Source organism: Balaenoptera ricei, chromosome 6 (genome assembly GCF_028023285.1).
Source record: "Balaenoptera ricei isolate mBalRic1 chromosome 6, mBalRic1.hap2, whole genome shotgun sequence".
In the NCBI taxonomy this organism is placed as follows: Eukaryota; Metazoa; Chordata; class Mammalia; order Artiodactyla; family Balaenopteridae; genus Balaenoptera; species Balaenoptera ricei.
This window is the reverse complement of record NC_082644.1, coordinates 65984357-66000816: the sequence shown is the minus strand read 5'-3', so window position 1 is coordinate 66000816 and position 16460 is coordinate 65984357. Positions and strand designations below refer to the sequence as shown.

General features: G+C 41.2%; 1 protein-coding gene across 2 annotated transcripts; it reads left to right on the top strand.

The window, feature by feature from the left end:
* Nucleotides 1–10741: 10741 nt before the first annotated feature.
* On the top strand, nt 10742–11237 carry LOC132367831 (anaphase-promoting complex subunit 16-like). 2 transcript variants are annotated; one of them, XM_059926424.1, is made up of 2 exons: nt 10742–10904; nt 10980–11237. In XM_059926424.1, the coding sequence occupies exons 1-2, from the start codon at nt 10764–10766 to the stop codon at nt 11094–11096; spliced, it is 258 nt and encodes an 85-aa protein (XP_059782407.1). In that variant the 5' UTR covers nt 10742–10763; the 3' UTR covers nt 11097–11237. The 2 variants fall into 2 exon arrangements, with proteins under 2 accessions (XP_059782407.1, XP_059782406.1); XM_059926423.1 differs by having other exon boundaries at nt 10742–11214.
* The last annotated feature ends 5223 nt before the right edge of the window (nt 11238–16460 follow it).

The window sequence follows — 16460 nt, the reverse complement described above, 5'->3', positions numbered from 1 at the left end:
TAAACAGGCAATATTATACACAGCCCAACTCTAGCCAAATTAACATAAATCTCATATTAAAGCCTTATTTACCTCAGTTCCTAATACCCAATACAGCACACTGGGCTTTCAACAAAAATTACAAGGCATGCAAAAAGTCAAGAAAAATACTGTTTGAAGAGACAAAAATCATCAGAACCAAACATGCATATGATATAGGTGTTGGAATGATTCTAAAAGGAATTTAAAGTAACTATGTTAAAATAACATGTTAAAAGTTCTGATAGAGGGACTTCCCTGGTGGCTCAGTGGTTAAGAATCCGCCTGCCAATGCATGGAACACGGGTTCGAGCCCTGGTCTGGGAAGATCTCACATGCCACGGAGCAACTAAGCCCATGCACCACAACTACTGAGCCTGCACTCTAGAGCCCCCAAGCTACAACTACTGAGCCCGCGAGTCACAGCTACTGAAGCCTGCATGCCTAGAGCCCGTGCTCCACAACAAGAGAAGTCACCGCAATGAGAAGCCTGTGCACCGCAACAAAGAGTAGCCCCCACTCACCGCAACTAGAGAAAGGCCACGTGCAGCAACAAAGACCCAATGCAGCCAATAAATAAATAAATAAATAAATAAATAAAATTTAAAATTAAAAAAAAGAAAAAGTAGACAGCATGTAAGAACAGATGGCCAGTGTGAGCAGAGAGATGGAAACTCCAAGAAATAATTAAAAGAAAATGATAGAAATCAAAACCCTGTAAGAGAAATGAAGAATACCTTCTAAGTGATCATTAGTAGATTCGACACAGCTGAGGAAAGAAATTAGTGAGCTTGGATAGGTCAATAGACCTGTTTCCAAATTGAAATGCAAAAGAAGAAAACTGAATGAAAAACAAAAAAACAGAAACAAAAAGCCAGACCCAAACATCCAGAAACTGTAGGACAATTTCAAAAGGTACACTATATGCATAATTGGAATACCAAAAGGAGAAAGGAGCAGAAGAAATCTCTGAAGTAGTATTAAGTGAAAACTTTCAAAAATTAAAACAGGAGATATCCTGGCGGTCCAATGGTTAGGATTGTGCACTTCCACTGCAGGGGGCACAGGTTCGATCCCTGGTCAGGGAACTAAGGTCCTGCAAGCTGCATGACAAGGCCAAAAAATTAAAAATAAAAAAAAAAAAAAATTAAAACAAACATCAAACCATAGGTCCAGGAAAATCACAGAACACTAAGCAAGAGAAATACAACAACACTTAGGCATATCATATTTAAATTGCAGAAAACCAAAGACAAAGAGGAAAATCTTTTAAAAAGCTAGAGGGGGCTTCCCTGGTGGCGCAGTGGTTAAGAATCTGCCTGCCAATGCAGGAGACACGGGTTCGTGCCCTGGTCTGGGAAGATCCCACATGCCGCGGAGCAGCTAAGCCCGTGAGCCACAACTACTGAGCCTGCGCATCTGGAGCCTGTGCTCCGCAACGGGAGAGGCCGCGACAGTGAGAGGCCCGCGCACCGCGATGAAGAGTGGCCCCTGCTCTCCGCAACTGGAGAAAGCCCTCACACAGAAACGAAGACCCAACACAGCCAAAAATAAATAAATAAATAAATAAAAAAAAAAAAAAAAAAAAAAAAAAAGAGTGACTAAAAAGCTAGAGGAAAAAAACACCTTACCTATAGAGGAACAAAGGTAAGAATTTCAGCAGATTTCTTGTTTAAAAAAAAAAAAGTATGCAAATAAGAAGAGAATGGAGTGAAATATTTAAACTATTAAAAGAAAAAACCACCAGCCTAAGTTTCTATACAGGAAAATTATCCTTCAAAAGTGAAGGATAGGGACTTCCCTGGAGGTGCAGTGGTTAAGAATCCACCTGCCAAAATGGTACAGATGAACCAGTTTGCAGGGCAGAAATAGAGACACAGATGTAGAGAACAAACGTAAGGACACCAAGGGGGGAAAGTGGCAGGGGGTAGGGGTGGTGGTGGGATGAATTGGGAGACTGGGATTGACATGTACACCCTAATATGTATAAAATGGATAACTAATAAGAACCTGCTGTATAAAAAATAAATAAAATAAATTAAAAAAAAAAAATCCACCTGCCAATGCAGGGGACACAGGTTCAATCCCTGGTCAGGGAACTTAGATCCCACATGCCACGGAGCAACTAAGCCCACGTACCACAACTACTGAAGCCCACACACCTAGAGCCTGTGCTCTGCAACGAGAGAAGCCACCGCAATGAGAAGCCCACGCACCACAACGAAGAGTAGCCCCCGCTCGATGCCAACTAGGGAAAGCCTGTGTGCAGCAACAAAGATCCAATGCAGCCAAAAATAAATAAATAAATAACTTTTTTTAAAAAGTGAAGGATAGGACTTCCCTGGTGGCGCAGTGAGTGGTTAAGTATCTGCCTGCCAATGCAGGGGACATGGGTTCGAGCCCTGGTCCGGGAAGATCCGACATGCCACGGAGCAACTAAGCCCATGTGCCAAAACTACTGAGCCCACGTGCTGCAACTACTGAAGCCCGCACACCTAGAGCCCATGCTCTGCACAAGAGAAGCCACCACAATGAGAAGCCCGTACACCACAATGAAGAGTAGCCCCCGCTCTCCACAACTAGAGAAAGCCTGCACGCAGCAACACAGCCAAAAAAAAAAAAAAAAAAAAGTGAAGGATAAATACTTTCTCAGACAAAAATTGAGGGAATTCATAGCAAGAAGACATTATCTATATTTTTGCTCTTTCCATTGTTTCTTCTTCCCTTCTAATGTTCCAAGAATGCTTCTTTTATCATTTTCTTTTTGTTTAGGGAACTTCCTTCAGTCTTTTTTTTTTAAAGGCTGGCATCTAATTCTCAGTTTTCTTTCGTCTGAGAATGACTTGATTTCTCCTTCATTCCTGAAAGATATTTTCACAAGATATAGTATTCTGGGTCAACAGTTCTTTTCTTTCAGCACTTGAAAAATGTGTGCCACTTCTTTCTGGCCTCCATGGTTTCTGATGAGAAATCATATCATTCAAATATTTTTCCCCCTATAGATAAAATGTCATTTCTCTTTTGCTTCTTTCAGCACTTTTCTTTGTCTTTAGTATTCAGAAGTTTGACTATGATGTGTCTTGGCATGGATTTCTTTGGGTTTATCTTATTTGAGGTTTTCTCCGTGTCTTAGTCAGCTTGAGCTGCCACACTGAAATTCCATGAATGAGGTAGACACAACAGAAATTTATTTCTGGAGGCTGGAAAATCCAAGATCAAAGTGCCAGCCAATTCAGTTCTGGTGAAGGCTCTCTTTCTGGATTGCAGATGGATCCCTTCCTGCTATGTCCTTACCTGGACTTTCTTTGGTGTGTGCACAAGGAGAACGAGAAAGAGGAAGAGAGAGAAAGAGAGAAAGCTCTTCCTCTTCTTATAAGGCCACCAATCCTAATGGATTAGGAACCCACCCTTATGACTTCATTTAATTTTAATTACCTCCTAAAAGCCCTCTCCCCAAATATAATCACATTGGGGTTAGGGCTTCAACCTATGAATCTGGGGATGGGGAGCACAATTCAGTCCATAGCACTAAGCTTCTTAAATATGTAGGCTTGTATTTTTTGCCAAATTTGGGAAATTTTCTGACATTATTTCTTTCTGTGGCCCTTCCCTCTTTTTCTCTTCTCCTTCTGGGACTTCAATGACATGAATGTTAGATCTTTTGTTAGAGTCTCCTATGTCCCTGAGGCTCTGCTCATTTTTTTTTTTTTTTTTTCCCTGTTTTCTCTCTGTTGTTCAGACTGGGTAACTGTTATTGCTCCACCTTCAAGTCCACTGATTCTTTCTTCTGTCTTTTCCATTCTGCTGTCAAGCCCAGCCATTGATTTATTACTTATTTATTCATTGGTATTTTTCAGTTCTAAAATTTCCATTTAGTTCCTCTTTATAGCTCTCATTCAGGTTGAGGATTTTCCTTGTTCTTGATATGACGAGTAATTTTGCATTGTATCCAGGACATTTTGAATATTATGAGACTCTGGTTCCTATTTAGATCTTCCATTTTAGAAGGCAGTCAAACTGTTTAGGTTCAAAATGCATGTCCTGGCCCACTTTTGTGGTCTATGTTTCAAGTGTCAACTCATTTTCAAAGCCTTTGCATTGCTATTCTGGTCTGCCCTACTTGGGTGTGACCCAGAAGCCAAACTGAAACCTGGGCAGTAGTCCACACATAGTTCAGTTTGCTGTGTTGATTATGGTCAACCTCGTGGATGGTCTGCTCAAAGGTATGCCCAGGATTTCATACACAGATTTAAAGAATCCTGCTTTCCAGTTCTCTCGTCTAATTCTCACCCAGTCACTAGTTGAGAAGGAGCAGCACGTTGCCTTTTTGCAGCTGTTCACTTAGTGTAGTGCAGCGACGGTCAAGAATGCACCCCCTCACAGTCTCTGTAGTGCCAGGTTAGGGGATAGCTGCGTCTGCTTGTGTTGGTGCAGGCCGGGCAATGTCGACAGGGCTCCATCCCACAGGCTTGGCCAGAAATAGTGACAATGGGGATGCGTGTGGCTTTTTTCATGGTGTTTACCTGGAGTAGTACGGGTTCTGTCCTGAAGAGTCACTGTTTTCCCATTCCTTTGGCTAGTGAGAGCAGGATTCCCTTGTACTGAGGCCTGGATATACAGGAGGCAAAATAAAAACCTCATGAAGCTCACTGCTGGGCCAGTTTTCAAGTCCCAAAGGGCCTGGCCAGGCCACCTTCTTTTCCCCAAACTTTCAGAGTCTTATGATAAGTGCTTTAAGTATTTCAACCAAGGATTTTAGTTATAATTGGCAGGAGAAATAAGTAAAAATACATCTAACTCCATTTTTTTCCAGAAGCATAAGTCTGATTCATATCTCTTTCAACTCTTCTGCTTGATCTGTGCAGGACATGATTTTAGAGCTTGATAATGGATTATGAAAATTTATTCAGGTAGGGATTCCAATTGGATCTGCTTTTACTGATTACTGGAACAGATTAACATAGCCCCTTGCAACTGGTGTACTGCTATTAATCTGGGCAGACTATTTTTTTCTCTATACCAATTAGTAAAGACCACCAGAAGCACTTTACTTCATCTGTCAGCAGAAGAAGTACACCTGCCTGTCTTTCCACAGGGCTGTGTCAGCTCCTCAACTTTGTGTCATGCTCTAGTCCGCCAGGACTTTTTTTTTAAAATAAATTTATTTATTTTATTTATTTATTTTTGGCTGCATTGGGTCTTCATTGCTGTGCGCGGGCTTTTTTCTAGTTGAGGCGAGCGGGGGCTACTCTTCATTGCGGTGCACAGGCTTCTCATTGCGTGGCTCCTCTTGTTGCCGAGCAGGGCTCTAGGCGCGTGGGCTTCCGTAGTTGTGCCTCGAGGGCTCTAGAGCGCAGGCTCAGTAGTTGTGGCACACGGGCTTAGTTGCTCCGTTGCATGTGGGATCTTCCCGGACCAGGGCTCAAACCCATGTCCCCTGCGTTGGCAGGCGGATTCTTAACCACTGCATCACCAGGGAAGTCCCTCCACTAGGACTGTGATTGTCTTGCTCTTCCACAGGACACAGTGCTTGAAGGACCTGGTGAGCAGCATGTAGCAAGTTTGCTTGATGCCTTGGAAGACACATGCCACAAAGTGGGAGATAAACCTCATGAAAATTCAGGAATCCACTACCTCAGTTAAGTTTCTAGGGCTCCAGTGGTCTTAGTCCTCTTGGGCTACCCACTTCAAAGTGAAAGAATTTTGTGCATGTTAAACTCCCTATCACTAAGAAAGAGGTGCAATGATAAAAGGGCCTTTTTTTGGATTTTGGAGGCAGCATGTGCCACATTTCTTATACTGCTCCAACTCATTTACCCATAAAGTTGACGGTTTTGAGTGGAGCCAAAGAAAAAGGAAAGACAAGCTGGTCTAACACTTGGGACTCATGACCCAGTAAATCCAGTGGTGGTCTGTCTGTGGCACATAACGATGCTATATGGAGCCTCTGGTAAGCACTAATGGGAGAATCATAGAGTAGACCCATAGGCTTTGAAGCAAAGCCATGCTTGATCATTGATGGTATGATCTATTATGCCCATCACGAACTGGTGTTATCTGACACACCAGTATTTAAAGCTGGGAATGCCCAGCAGCACTCCTTCATCAAGTGGAATGGTATCCATTCCATCATCCAGGGGAAGATGGGCTAAAGCATGATACTCATGATATCTTCATGATACTTGACACAAGCCAAAAGAAATTACTATAGAACTATGATATAATCCCACTTAAGGATTGCCCTGAAGGACCACAGGGAAGAGAAATCCTCCAAATGGGCAGAACTTGAAACAGTTCATTTGGAAAGAGAGATGTCCAGAAATACAGATATCACTGACTCTGGGACAGGGGCTAATGGTTTGTGGATAATGGTTTTTGTTGCACAACAAGACCAGAGGATCAGTGATAAGGAGAGATGCATGTGGTTCTACCTCTCAGAATAGCACAGAATGAGAAGATGTTAGCATTCCATGTAAACATTCACCAAAGAGCACCAACTGCAGACAAGGCCTCCAATAATCAAGTGGACAAGACAACAGATTCTGTATGTGAGCCAGGATCATTCCCCAACCACTCCAGCACTTGCTCAATGAGCTCATGTTGAAAATGGCCACAGAGTTAAACATGGGTTTAACAATATGGGATTATCCTCATCCCAGAGTTATTGGCTCTGTTGGTTTAGATAACTTAGTTCTAATGAAAGGAATGTTTTTCCAAGAAATAAAAACAATGATCCCACTGAACTAGAAGTTAAGACTGCCACCTGGACATTTAGGGATCTTCATACCACTGAATCCACAAGCAAAGAAGGGGCAATTGATGCTAATTATAAATGGAAAACATGTTGATTGCTTCACATTGGGAATAAGGAATATATCTAGAATTCTGGGTATTTTCCTTTTTTTAATTTATTTATTTATTTATTTATTTATTATTTGTTTGTTTTTGGCTGCGCTGGGTCCTCGTTGCTGCACGCGGGTTTTCTCTAGTTGTGGTGAGCGGGGGCTACTCTTCATTGCGGTGCACAGGCTTCTCATTGCAGTGGCTTCTCTTGTTGCGGAGCACAGGCTCTAGGTGTGCAGGCTTCAGTAGCTGTGGCTCGCGGGCTCAGTAGTTGTAGCTTGCAGGCTCTAGAGCGCAGGCTCAGTAGTTGTGGTGCATGGGCTTAGTTGCTCCATGGCATGTGAGATCTTCCCGGACCAGGGCTCGAACCCGTGTCCCATGCATTGGCAGACGGATTCTTAACCACTGTGCCACGAGGGAAGTCCCAGAATTCTGGGTATTTTCTAAAGCACCTCTTAGTACTTCCATGACCAGTGGCTAAAATGTAATAAAAAACTATAACAACCCAACAGAAACAGGGCCAGTAAGAGCTCAGACCCTTCAGAAATGGAGATTTGGGTCATCTCACCACTGGTAGAGAACTGTGACCAGCTAAGGTCACAGAAATAGAGAACAGGATATAGGTAGTGGACGAAGGAGGTTATAAATATGTTATAGTCTGATGACCAGTTGCAGAAACAAGGATGAAGTTCCTATGTATGCTTTTCCATGTTTTGTTACGTACATACTTTATTTACCAACCTATTTTTTTCCCTTTCCCCTTTCCGTATTATTTTATATAAAGAATTTGGTGGCAGTTAATGTTATAAATTAATCCAGTATGTACAGATTATCAAAGGAGGATTATGACTAAATAAGAAATATCATTCAGAAATAGTATAGTGGCTGATGAGACTTTTGTTGTCCCCTTCTGGAGAAAAGGTGGGCGTGCTTTTCTTTGTGTAAGGGATAGTTGCATAAAATTAGAAGGAATTTTTGCTGTTGTTGTTGTTTGCTTAACTATAGATAGAAAGCACTGTGTGGCTGCTGAGAAACCGAAGAGGTAGACTGCTTTTTCTTCTTTTCTTTTTTAATCCAAGATGCATTCTCACTCCCTTCTAAGCTCTTCTCTATATCACAAATGCTGGAATCTTGGAACTGTATTTCTCAGACCCTGTTGTCTACAGGATCCTGGATGCCATTTACAGTCAGCACAAGATACACTCATGCACTATTTGTAAGGCAGAAGAGAGGTAGAAGCCATGTCTTTCTTCCTCTGGTGGAGTGGGCAGGTGTGTGGGATGAGGCAGATGGGGATTGCTGTAATGAGCACAGGCATTCCACTGTTAGTCACTCGCCTCTCTGCAACAAAGCAGCGATGTCAGCTGGTGGCTAGTTCCTGTGATTTCCTGACCTGTTTTGGCAGCCACAACTTACTGATTTGTAGGACCAGAGCAATAGTGCAAACCTGGAAGCCAGTGGCAGGTTCCCCTGACTTCCTCTTCTTTTTTTTTTTTAAACTTTAGTCAATTCATTATTTTTTTTTAATTTTAGTCCATTTTTTAAAAAAATTTTATTTATTTTTGGCTGCATTGGGTCTTCGTTGCTGTGTGCGCACTTTCTCTAGTTGTGGAGAGCAGGTGCTACTCTTCATTGCAGCGCACGGTCTTCTCACTGCGGTGGCTTCTCTTTGCAGAGCACGGGCTCTAGGTGCGCGGGCTTCAGTAGTCGCAGCACACGGGCCCTAGAGCACGGGGGCTTCAGTAGTTGAGCTGCGTGAACTCAGCAGTTGTGGCGCACAGGCTGTAGGGTGTAGGGTGCGCAGGCTTCAGTAGTTGTGGCGCACGGGCTTAGTTGCTCCGCGGCATGTGGGATCTTCCCGGACCAGGGACTGAACCCGTGTCCCGTGCACTGGCAGGCGGATTCTTAACCACTGTGCCACCAGGGAAGTCTCCTTCTTCTTCAGTGTTATAAACACTTGATTCTTTTAATTTTTATTTTATTTTATTTTATTTATTTATTTATTTATTTTGGCTGTGTTGGGTCTTTGTTGCTGCATGCAGGCTTTCTCTAGTTGTGGCGAGCAGGGGCTACTCTTCGTTGTGGTGCGCAGGCTTCTCACTGCGGTGGCTTCTCTTGTTGCAGAGCATGGGCTCTAGGTGTGTGGGCTGCAATAGTTGTGGTACTTGGGCTCAGTAGTTGTGGCTCGTGGGCTCTAGAGCGCAGGCTCAGTAGTTGTGGCGCCCGGGCTTAGTTGCTCTGCGGCATGTGGGATCTTCCCGGACCAGGGCTGGAACCCGTGTCCCCTGCATTGGCAGGCGGATTCTTAACCACTGCGCCACCAGGGAAGCCCAATATAAACACTTGATTCTTTGCTTGAAAGGCCCAGAGTGATTTGTTTTCCTGCTTGAACCCTGATGGATACGCTCTTGCAGGTTAAGCCAGCATACCTAAACTTCGTTACAACCATGATTTGGGGAAGTAATTCCTTGTGGCCGATAGTTTCTGCACAGGTTCCAATTCCTGTCTGCATGGTTGATTTGAACTGCCTGATGATGTCAAACAGCTCCTGACTGAGAGACTTTATGTTGAGATCTTACTTATTTAGAAATCTAGAAGAAGGAAAGTAGCCGAACTTTACCATGGAGTTAAGTGACATGAGTGCCTCAGGAACATACAGTTTTCATCTGTCACTATCCCAACTCAGTAAAGACTGCCACATTCTTATGCCTAGAAGAAAACATCTAATGTTGATTCAAGTTAGTCCTCTTTTGTGTAGTTGCTGCCTTGAACTCAGCTTTAGATGATGTGTAAATATGATATATGTGGAGCATTCCTATTAAACATATAAGTTCAGTCAAAAGAGTCAACACCACAAATGATTATCAAACAAATCTAGAAATAAGCAAGGATGCCCACAATCAACATGTTTATTTAATATTATTTTGGAAACCACAGCCCTTGTATTAAAGCTTGAAACTTCATTAAGTAAAGTATTGGATAGGAGGAGTCAAATTTCATTACTTGTAAACTACTACAGTACTTATAAAAATCAAAATAATCAGCTGCAAGTAATTTGAACTAATAAGCGACATCTAATAAGAGTTTCAATACCTTTTCCTTTACATGAGCAGCGATCACTTAGAAAATACAATGAGAGGGCTTCCCTGGTGGCGCAGTGGTTGAGAATCTGCCTGCTAATGCAGGGGACATGGGTTCGAGCCCTGGTCTGGGAAGATCCCACATGCCGCGGAGCAACTAGGCCCGTGAGCCACAATTACTGAGCCTGCGCGTCTGGAGCCTGTGCTCCGCAACAAGAGAGGCCACGATAGTGAGAGGTCCGCGCACCGCGATGAAGAGTGGCCCCCGCTTGCCACAACTAGAGAAAGCCCTCGCACAGAAACGAAGACCCAACACAGCCATAAATTAATTAATTAATTAATTTAAAAAAAAAATACAATGAGAAAAAAACTGCATTCATAATAGCAAATGATAAAATACTAGGGATAATCTTAACACTAAATATTCAAGATTTAAATTATAAAAACTTTACTAAGACATTGAATAATATTTCAATAATTAATGAGACATACAACTATACTCCAATAAAAAATTTTAAAATTGAAAAAGAAGTAATGAGACATAAGACAATCCTGTATGGAAAACCTAAATATAGTAAAAATGATCACTTCTACACAAAATAACGTATAGGTTTAACTGAAGTCTAATAAAAATCCAATAGTAATTTTTGGCACTTTACCAATAGGTCTAAATTTTATCGGCAGTAATAAATAAGAATTGTTAGGGAGCAGGCCGCCGCCCTCGTAGCAGTAAACGCGGCCAGTCCGGTTGGCCTTGGGGGCGGGGCTGTAGAGGAACTTGTCAAAGCTGCAGAGTGAAGTGAGAATTCTACTAGAGAGGAAATGGCTGCCTCTTCTTCATCCTCCTCAGTCGGTGCGGTCAGTGGAAGTTGTGTCACTGGATCTGGTTTCAGTGGCTCAGACCTTGCCCCACCACGGAAAGCCCTTTTCACCTACCCCAAAGGAGCTGGAGAGATGTTAGAAGATGGCTCTGAGAGATTCCTCTGTGAATCCGTTTTCAGCTATCAAGTGGCATCTACGCTTAAACAGGTGAAACATGATCAGCAAGTTGCTCAGATGGAAAAACTAGCTTGTCTGGTAGAAGAGCTGGAGGCAGATAGTGGCGATTTAAACCCATCCAAGCAGCTGCTGGGGTTCACACCCTCTTCAGGTTGACCTTGCCTGGATGGTCACCTCTGGGGTACAGCAAGTGCAGGTCCAGTGAGGAACTTTTCCTACAGCTTACATAGCCATCCAGAGATTCACAGCTCCATCACTGAATTGTTAATTCACATCCATACTTGGTTTCTCTGTATCTATCCACAAGCAACAAATACTTAAATGTGTGATCTTACAGGGAAATTTTTTGTTTATTTGTTTAAAAAGTATTGAGAATCAGATTTAGGCAACTGGCATCACAGAACCGGGAGGTTTGGGTTTAAGAGAGATTTATAAAATTTCACAAGCCAGGACACATGCCAGAATTGGCCAATGGAATGGCATCCCTCCTGTCAATTCATGCAGTTCCTAGAATGCTCACCAGTCAAGTCCAAGGTCAAGACCTGGAGTTATAAAATACAGCATTTCTGACCTAAAACTGTTCTTTTTGCAGATGAATGTGATTTCAACTCAGGACCTGTCCAAATTAGGAATTTTTTAATGTTTGGGATTTTTTTTCTATTTTTAGACATCTAATTCTATAGATTCTTTTTCTAACCTCCTCTAGGCACGCCAAATTCTGGCAAAAAGAATTGCTTTTTGAATGTTGAAGTTCTCGTAAAAATAAAGCAGTGAGCAAAATCCTTTTAAACACAGAAATCCTGAGTTCATCTTGTTGGTGGGCTCAGGCAATTCTGTAGCAAATAAATCCTTTGAAAGAGCTCCAAACTGGTTTCTTTATCCTTTCAAAGCCTCAGGAATTTGGGATAGGGGAAAGAGGGCAAATTACTTTTTATAAGAAGGGAATCTAAAAACCATTTCTCCTAAGCAAATGGTAGATTTGCTTTCTCTCAGGGATATTTGTCTTTTTAGAAGTATATGAATTTATCATTAATATCTGAGTAGGTTTTTTACCATGAAAAGGAAAAACCTGGAAAGCTAAGAGGTGTATTTTGTTTTTCCTCATGGGACCACAGGGTCCACACTGCACAGTTAAGAGAATCACTTATTAAATTGTATGCAAATTTTGCCTCAGAAAAAAAAAAAGAAGAATTGTTAGGACTTTTTTTTTTTTACCATAAAGAATAATGAGGATAGAACTTTAAAAATTACAACAATGTGATATACACAAGACTTCTGATTCAGTACTGGCTCAAAACACTAGCTATAAAAAAGCAAGACTAGATATTACATGGCATTAAGGAATTTTTGTTAATTATCTTAGGTGTGATAATGGTTGTGTAGGAAGTGTTCTTAGGAGGTGTGTATGAAGTATTTAGGAAGAGGGATTATGATGTCTGCAACTTATTTTGAAGTGATAAAGAAATTTAAAAGATAGTCATATAAAGAAAATATGGCAATGATTATTGAATCAAGGCAATGATATATATAATTCATATATACATAATTCTTTTTCTTTTTCTTTTTTTTTTTTGAAACTTGTAATAATAAAGTAGAAAAAAAAAAAAAAGCAGTGAAATACTAACCTAAGACACAACAGTCAGATGAATGGACCAAAATCTCAAGGTATATCCTAGTATATATAAAAACTTAATATATAAAAAAAGAAGAAGAATTTGGAAAAATGCTCAAGGTAGAGTTTCACTTCACATCAAACTAAATTCCAGATAAATTAAAAAAAACATAAAAATACAGATACACACACAAAAAAAGAATACAGAGATGCATACTCTGGTAGGGAAAAGGCCTTGTATATGTTAAAATAATGAACAAAAGTAAACAGATATGTAATATTAATAACTAATAGCTACATGAGATTCTAATATATAATTCATTTAGCCATTTCCCTATCCGTAGATACACCTCTCCCCCAGATCCTTCAGCTCCAGCTTTCTCGCTCTGCACTTGTTGTTCTCTCTGCCTGGAATATTCTTCCCCTAAATTTATTCAGCTTAAATATCACATCATTGAAGAGACCTGTCCTTGCCACATAATCTGAAATGGGCCTAAAATAAGTCACGCTATATTCTTATTGCTTTACTGTTCTTCATCACATTTATATGTTTACTTGCCGTGATCTTATATGTTTGTTTTCCAACTTTCTCCCTTACTAGACCGTAAGTTCCATGAGGTCAGGAACAATTGCCTTTTCACTGTTGTATCCCTAGTGCTTAGAATTATCCTAGTGCCTGGCTCCTAGTATGCACTCAAAATAATTATTATATTATATTTTATTATATTATACAAATTCTGGTAATCAATCTAAAGAGAAAAAACAGGTGCTCTAAGAGATATAACAAGGGCAACCTAATTTAGATAGAGAATTCATGGAAGGCTTTGCTGAGGAAGTGATATTTAAAGTGGTATCTGAATATCAAATCAGATGACAAGTAGAGGGAAAGGAAAGGCATTTTCCAGGCAGAGAGAACAACATGGGCAAAGGTTTAAAAACAGGAAAGAACAGCCATAAATAAGCAGCTAAAAGACTGACATGCCTGGAGCATAGTGAGGGTCGGGGGAAAGAGTAGGTAAAGTCATTTAAAATGGTATAGAACTTTAAAAGTTGATATATACACAAATGATTTATTCAAGTCCTTTGGTTTATAGAAGTTACTAAGGTCAAGGAATGGACTGTTAGATAGTTTGTTTCAGTAGAAACAGGGCTAGAATATAAGTCTTCCGGTCCTAACTCCAAGATCCTCTCTATTGGAGGAGGCTGCTTCATCATTAAACTAGCATGTCAAGTCCTGTAAATAGAAAAGATCCTTTAATTACTGCAGTGAGTAGCTGAAGTTCCTTCCTGACCCACTCTCCCTGCTTCTGGTGAGAACACAATGGTTATCTTTGGGAAAGCGTTTCCCCCACATTGTCAGGCCATGTATTTGGATGGGCTGACTCCACTCCAGGGCCACAGGTGTGGGCATGGGAGACAGGCCTTGCAAAGAAGAGTAGTAAATCCCCCTGGCCACATTCATTAGTTTCCATTATCATGTTAGCTTATCAAGCTAAGCTAAGTGAATCCACCCAGAGCTCTGAGAATTGGGGTTGCACATCAGATAGGATTAGATTCAGTGTATATAACAACCTCCTCCAAAGTGGTTTAATCACACAGAAATGGACAAATAAAAAGAAATATCCAATTCTAATCACATCATTTGAGAACCTGGACCCAGCCATATCTGAAAGCAAGGTCCCTTTAAACTGTGTGCCAAAAACATCTCTCACTAAAAATGCTGCTTACAAAAAAACTCAGTATTCCATGATCCTTTAGTATCTTCCAAACTAAATTCCATGGTAATGCTTAGACTTGAAGGGTCTATATTAACAGGAATTCAGCACTTACATTACAGAGACAATATAGTTAAGTAGTCAAATACATAAGCTTTGAAGTCTTATTGCCCAAATTCAAATCGTGCCTTCACTGCTCACTAGTTTGGTGACCTTGGATGAATTTAAAACCCAGACTCTTCAACTATAAAGCAGAGATGCAAATAGTACCAGCTCACACAGTTACTGTGAGAAGTGAATGAGGTATTTCAGGTAGAGCAGTTGATGAAACAAATTTCTATAATACGAGTAATATATTATAAGAAATGCAGAAGTGATTTTATTCAGCAGTGCTTTGTATGACTGGGCTATGGGAAAGGGCTGGGGAGAAAGAAATTTGTCTCTTTTGAGCACTTCTGTGTCCACAGCCACTTTGTGACTAGGAGAAGGAAACCTTCTTGAAAGACGTGTAATCCGCACAAAAATGGGCCCTTGTAAGTCTGGGCAGGGAGAGACAGGAACAGGAGACCAGATCATGGTCACCTGGTAGATAAATCTGAGAGCATCCATGTAGAAACAGAAAAGGAGTACACTGCTTGGGTTTGAGGGGCTTAGAGAGAAGCATCTGGGGAAATGCTTTAAAATGTTTCTTTCCCTCCTCTCATCCACTGCATTATACTTTTTCTCTCAAATCCATAGAAATCATAAAGCAGAATAAATGCAGAGCAGCATTTTAAACATGCCTGGCACAGAGCTCGGCACATGATCAGCATTCAGGAAACATCCTTCAAGCCCTAAGGATGCTTACATCTATAAATATCATGTGTTTGGATCATGTTCAGGATTTGCTCTGCAACCAGAACTAAATGACACCCGGGTTTAGCATCTAATGTCTTGTTTCAAAGGAAACTGGCAGGGATTAGTTGCATTACTTTAAGGATTCACTACCCCAAAATCTCTGCCTTTTGCAATACAGAGACCTTATTATTTAGGATTAGATTAGGGCATAAGTGACAGATAAGCTGAAATAATAGTGGCGTATTTCTTCTCGTCTAAACAAGGTCTAGATATTGGCACTGTAAATGCTGGCGTTGTGGTAATAGGCTTAATGCTATGCTGTGAAACCACAGGCTCTTTTACTTAAGATAGGATTAAGACATATATTCAATATATTCTAGATTCCCAGTAAGAGAGCCAAGAAGGCCTGGCTCCCAGGTGATGCTTTGTGGGACACACACACACACACACACTGGTGATGCTTTGTTTTCCAAGAGAAGCAGAGTTGTCAAAGGATTTAGATGAAAGGTAAGTACCTGAATTTTGTTTCCTGGCTGACTAAGGGTGGGGTGGGGCAGCAGAGAACAGAGGAACACCAGTGGCCCCTGTCCAAAAATATCTCTTCCCACTATACACCAACTAGAGATACATCTGTGTAAACGAGTTTCTCCTTTAAAAGCAATTACTGCCTTGCCAAGCCTCATTAACAACTCAGTGTGAATTCCTTTAAACAGACAATCCACTCAGCTCTCACCTGAGGTCCTGCAAGTGTCCATCGGTGATTTTTCTGGATGAATTGCTGAATCCCTCTTTCTCATTATTACACGAGCCAGAACATTATTTGGGAACTTTATTTTTAATAATAAAAAATAGCTATATAACAATGAACTTTTATGTTTGCATCAAGTAACTAACTTTATTCATTGTATTTTATGTCTGCCTTTATAATAATGGAAGTCTTTCTATGACATGCTTTTCCTAAGTTACAACAAACTTCTTTCCTTTTCTCTTGGGCCTGATGTGAGGCCAGTCCATTTCACTGTCAATACCCCTAAGTAAACCATGGGAGAGGAGCAACAAAGAGGGTGGAGAATTCTTTTTTTTATTTTAAAATATTTTATTTATTTATTTATTTATTTTTGGCTGTGTCGGGTCTTCGTTTCTGTGTGAGGGCTTTCTCCAGTTGCGGCAAGTGGGGGCCATTCTTCATCGCGGTGCGCGGGCCTCTCACTATCGCGGCCTCTCTTGTTGCGGAGCACAGGCTCCAGACGCGCAGGCTCAGTAGTTGTGGCTCACGGGCCTAGTCGCTCCGCGGCATGTGGGATCTTCCCAGACCAGGGCTCGAACCCGTGTCCCCTGCATTGGCAGGCAGATTCT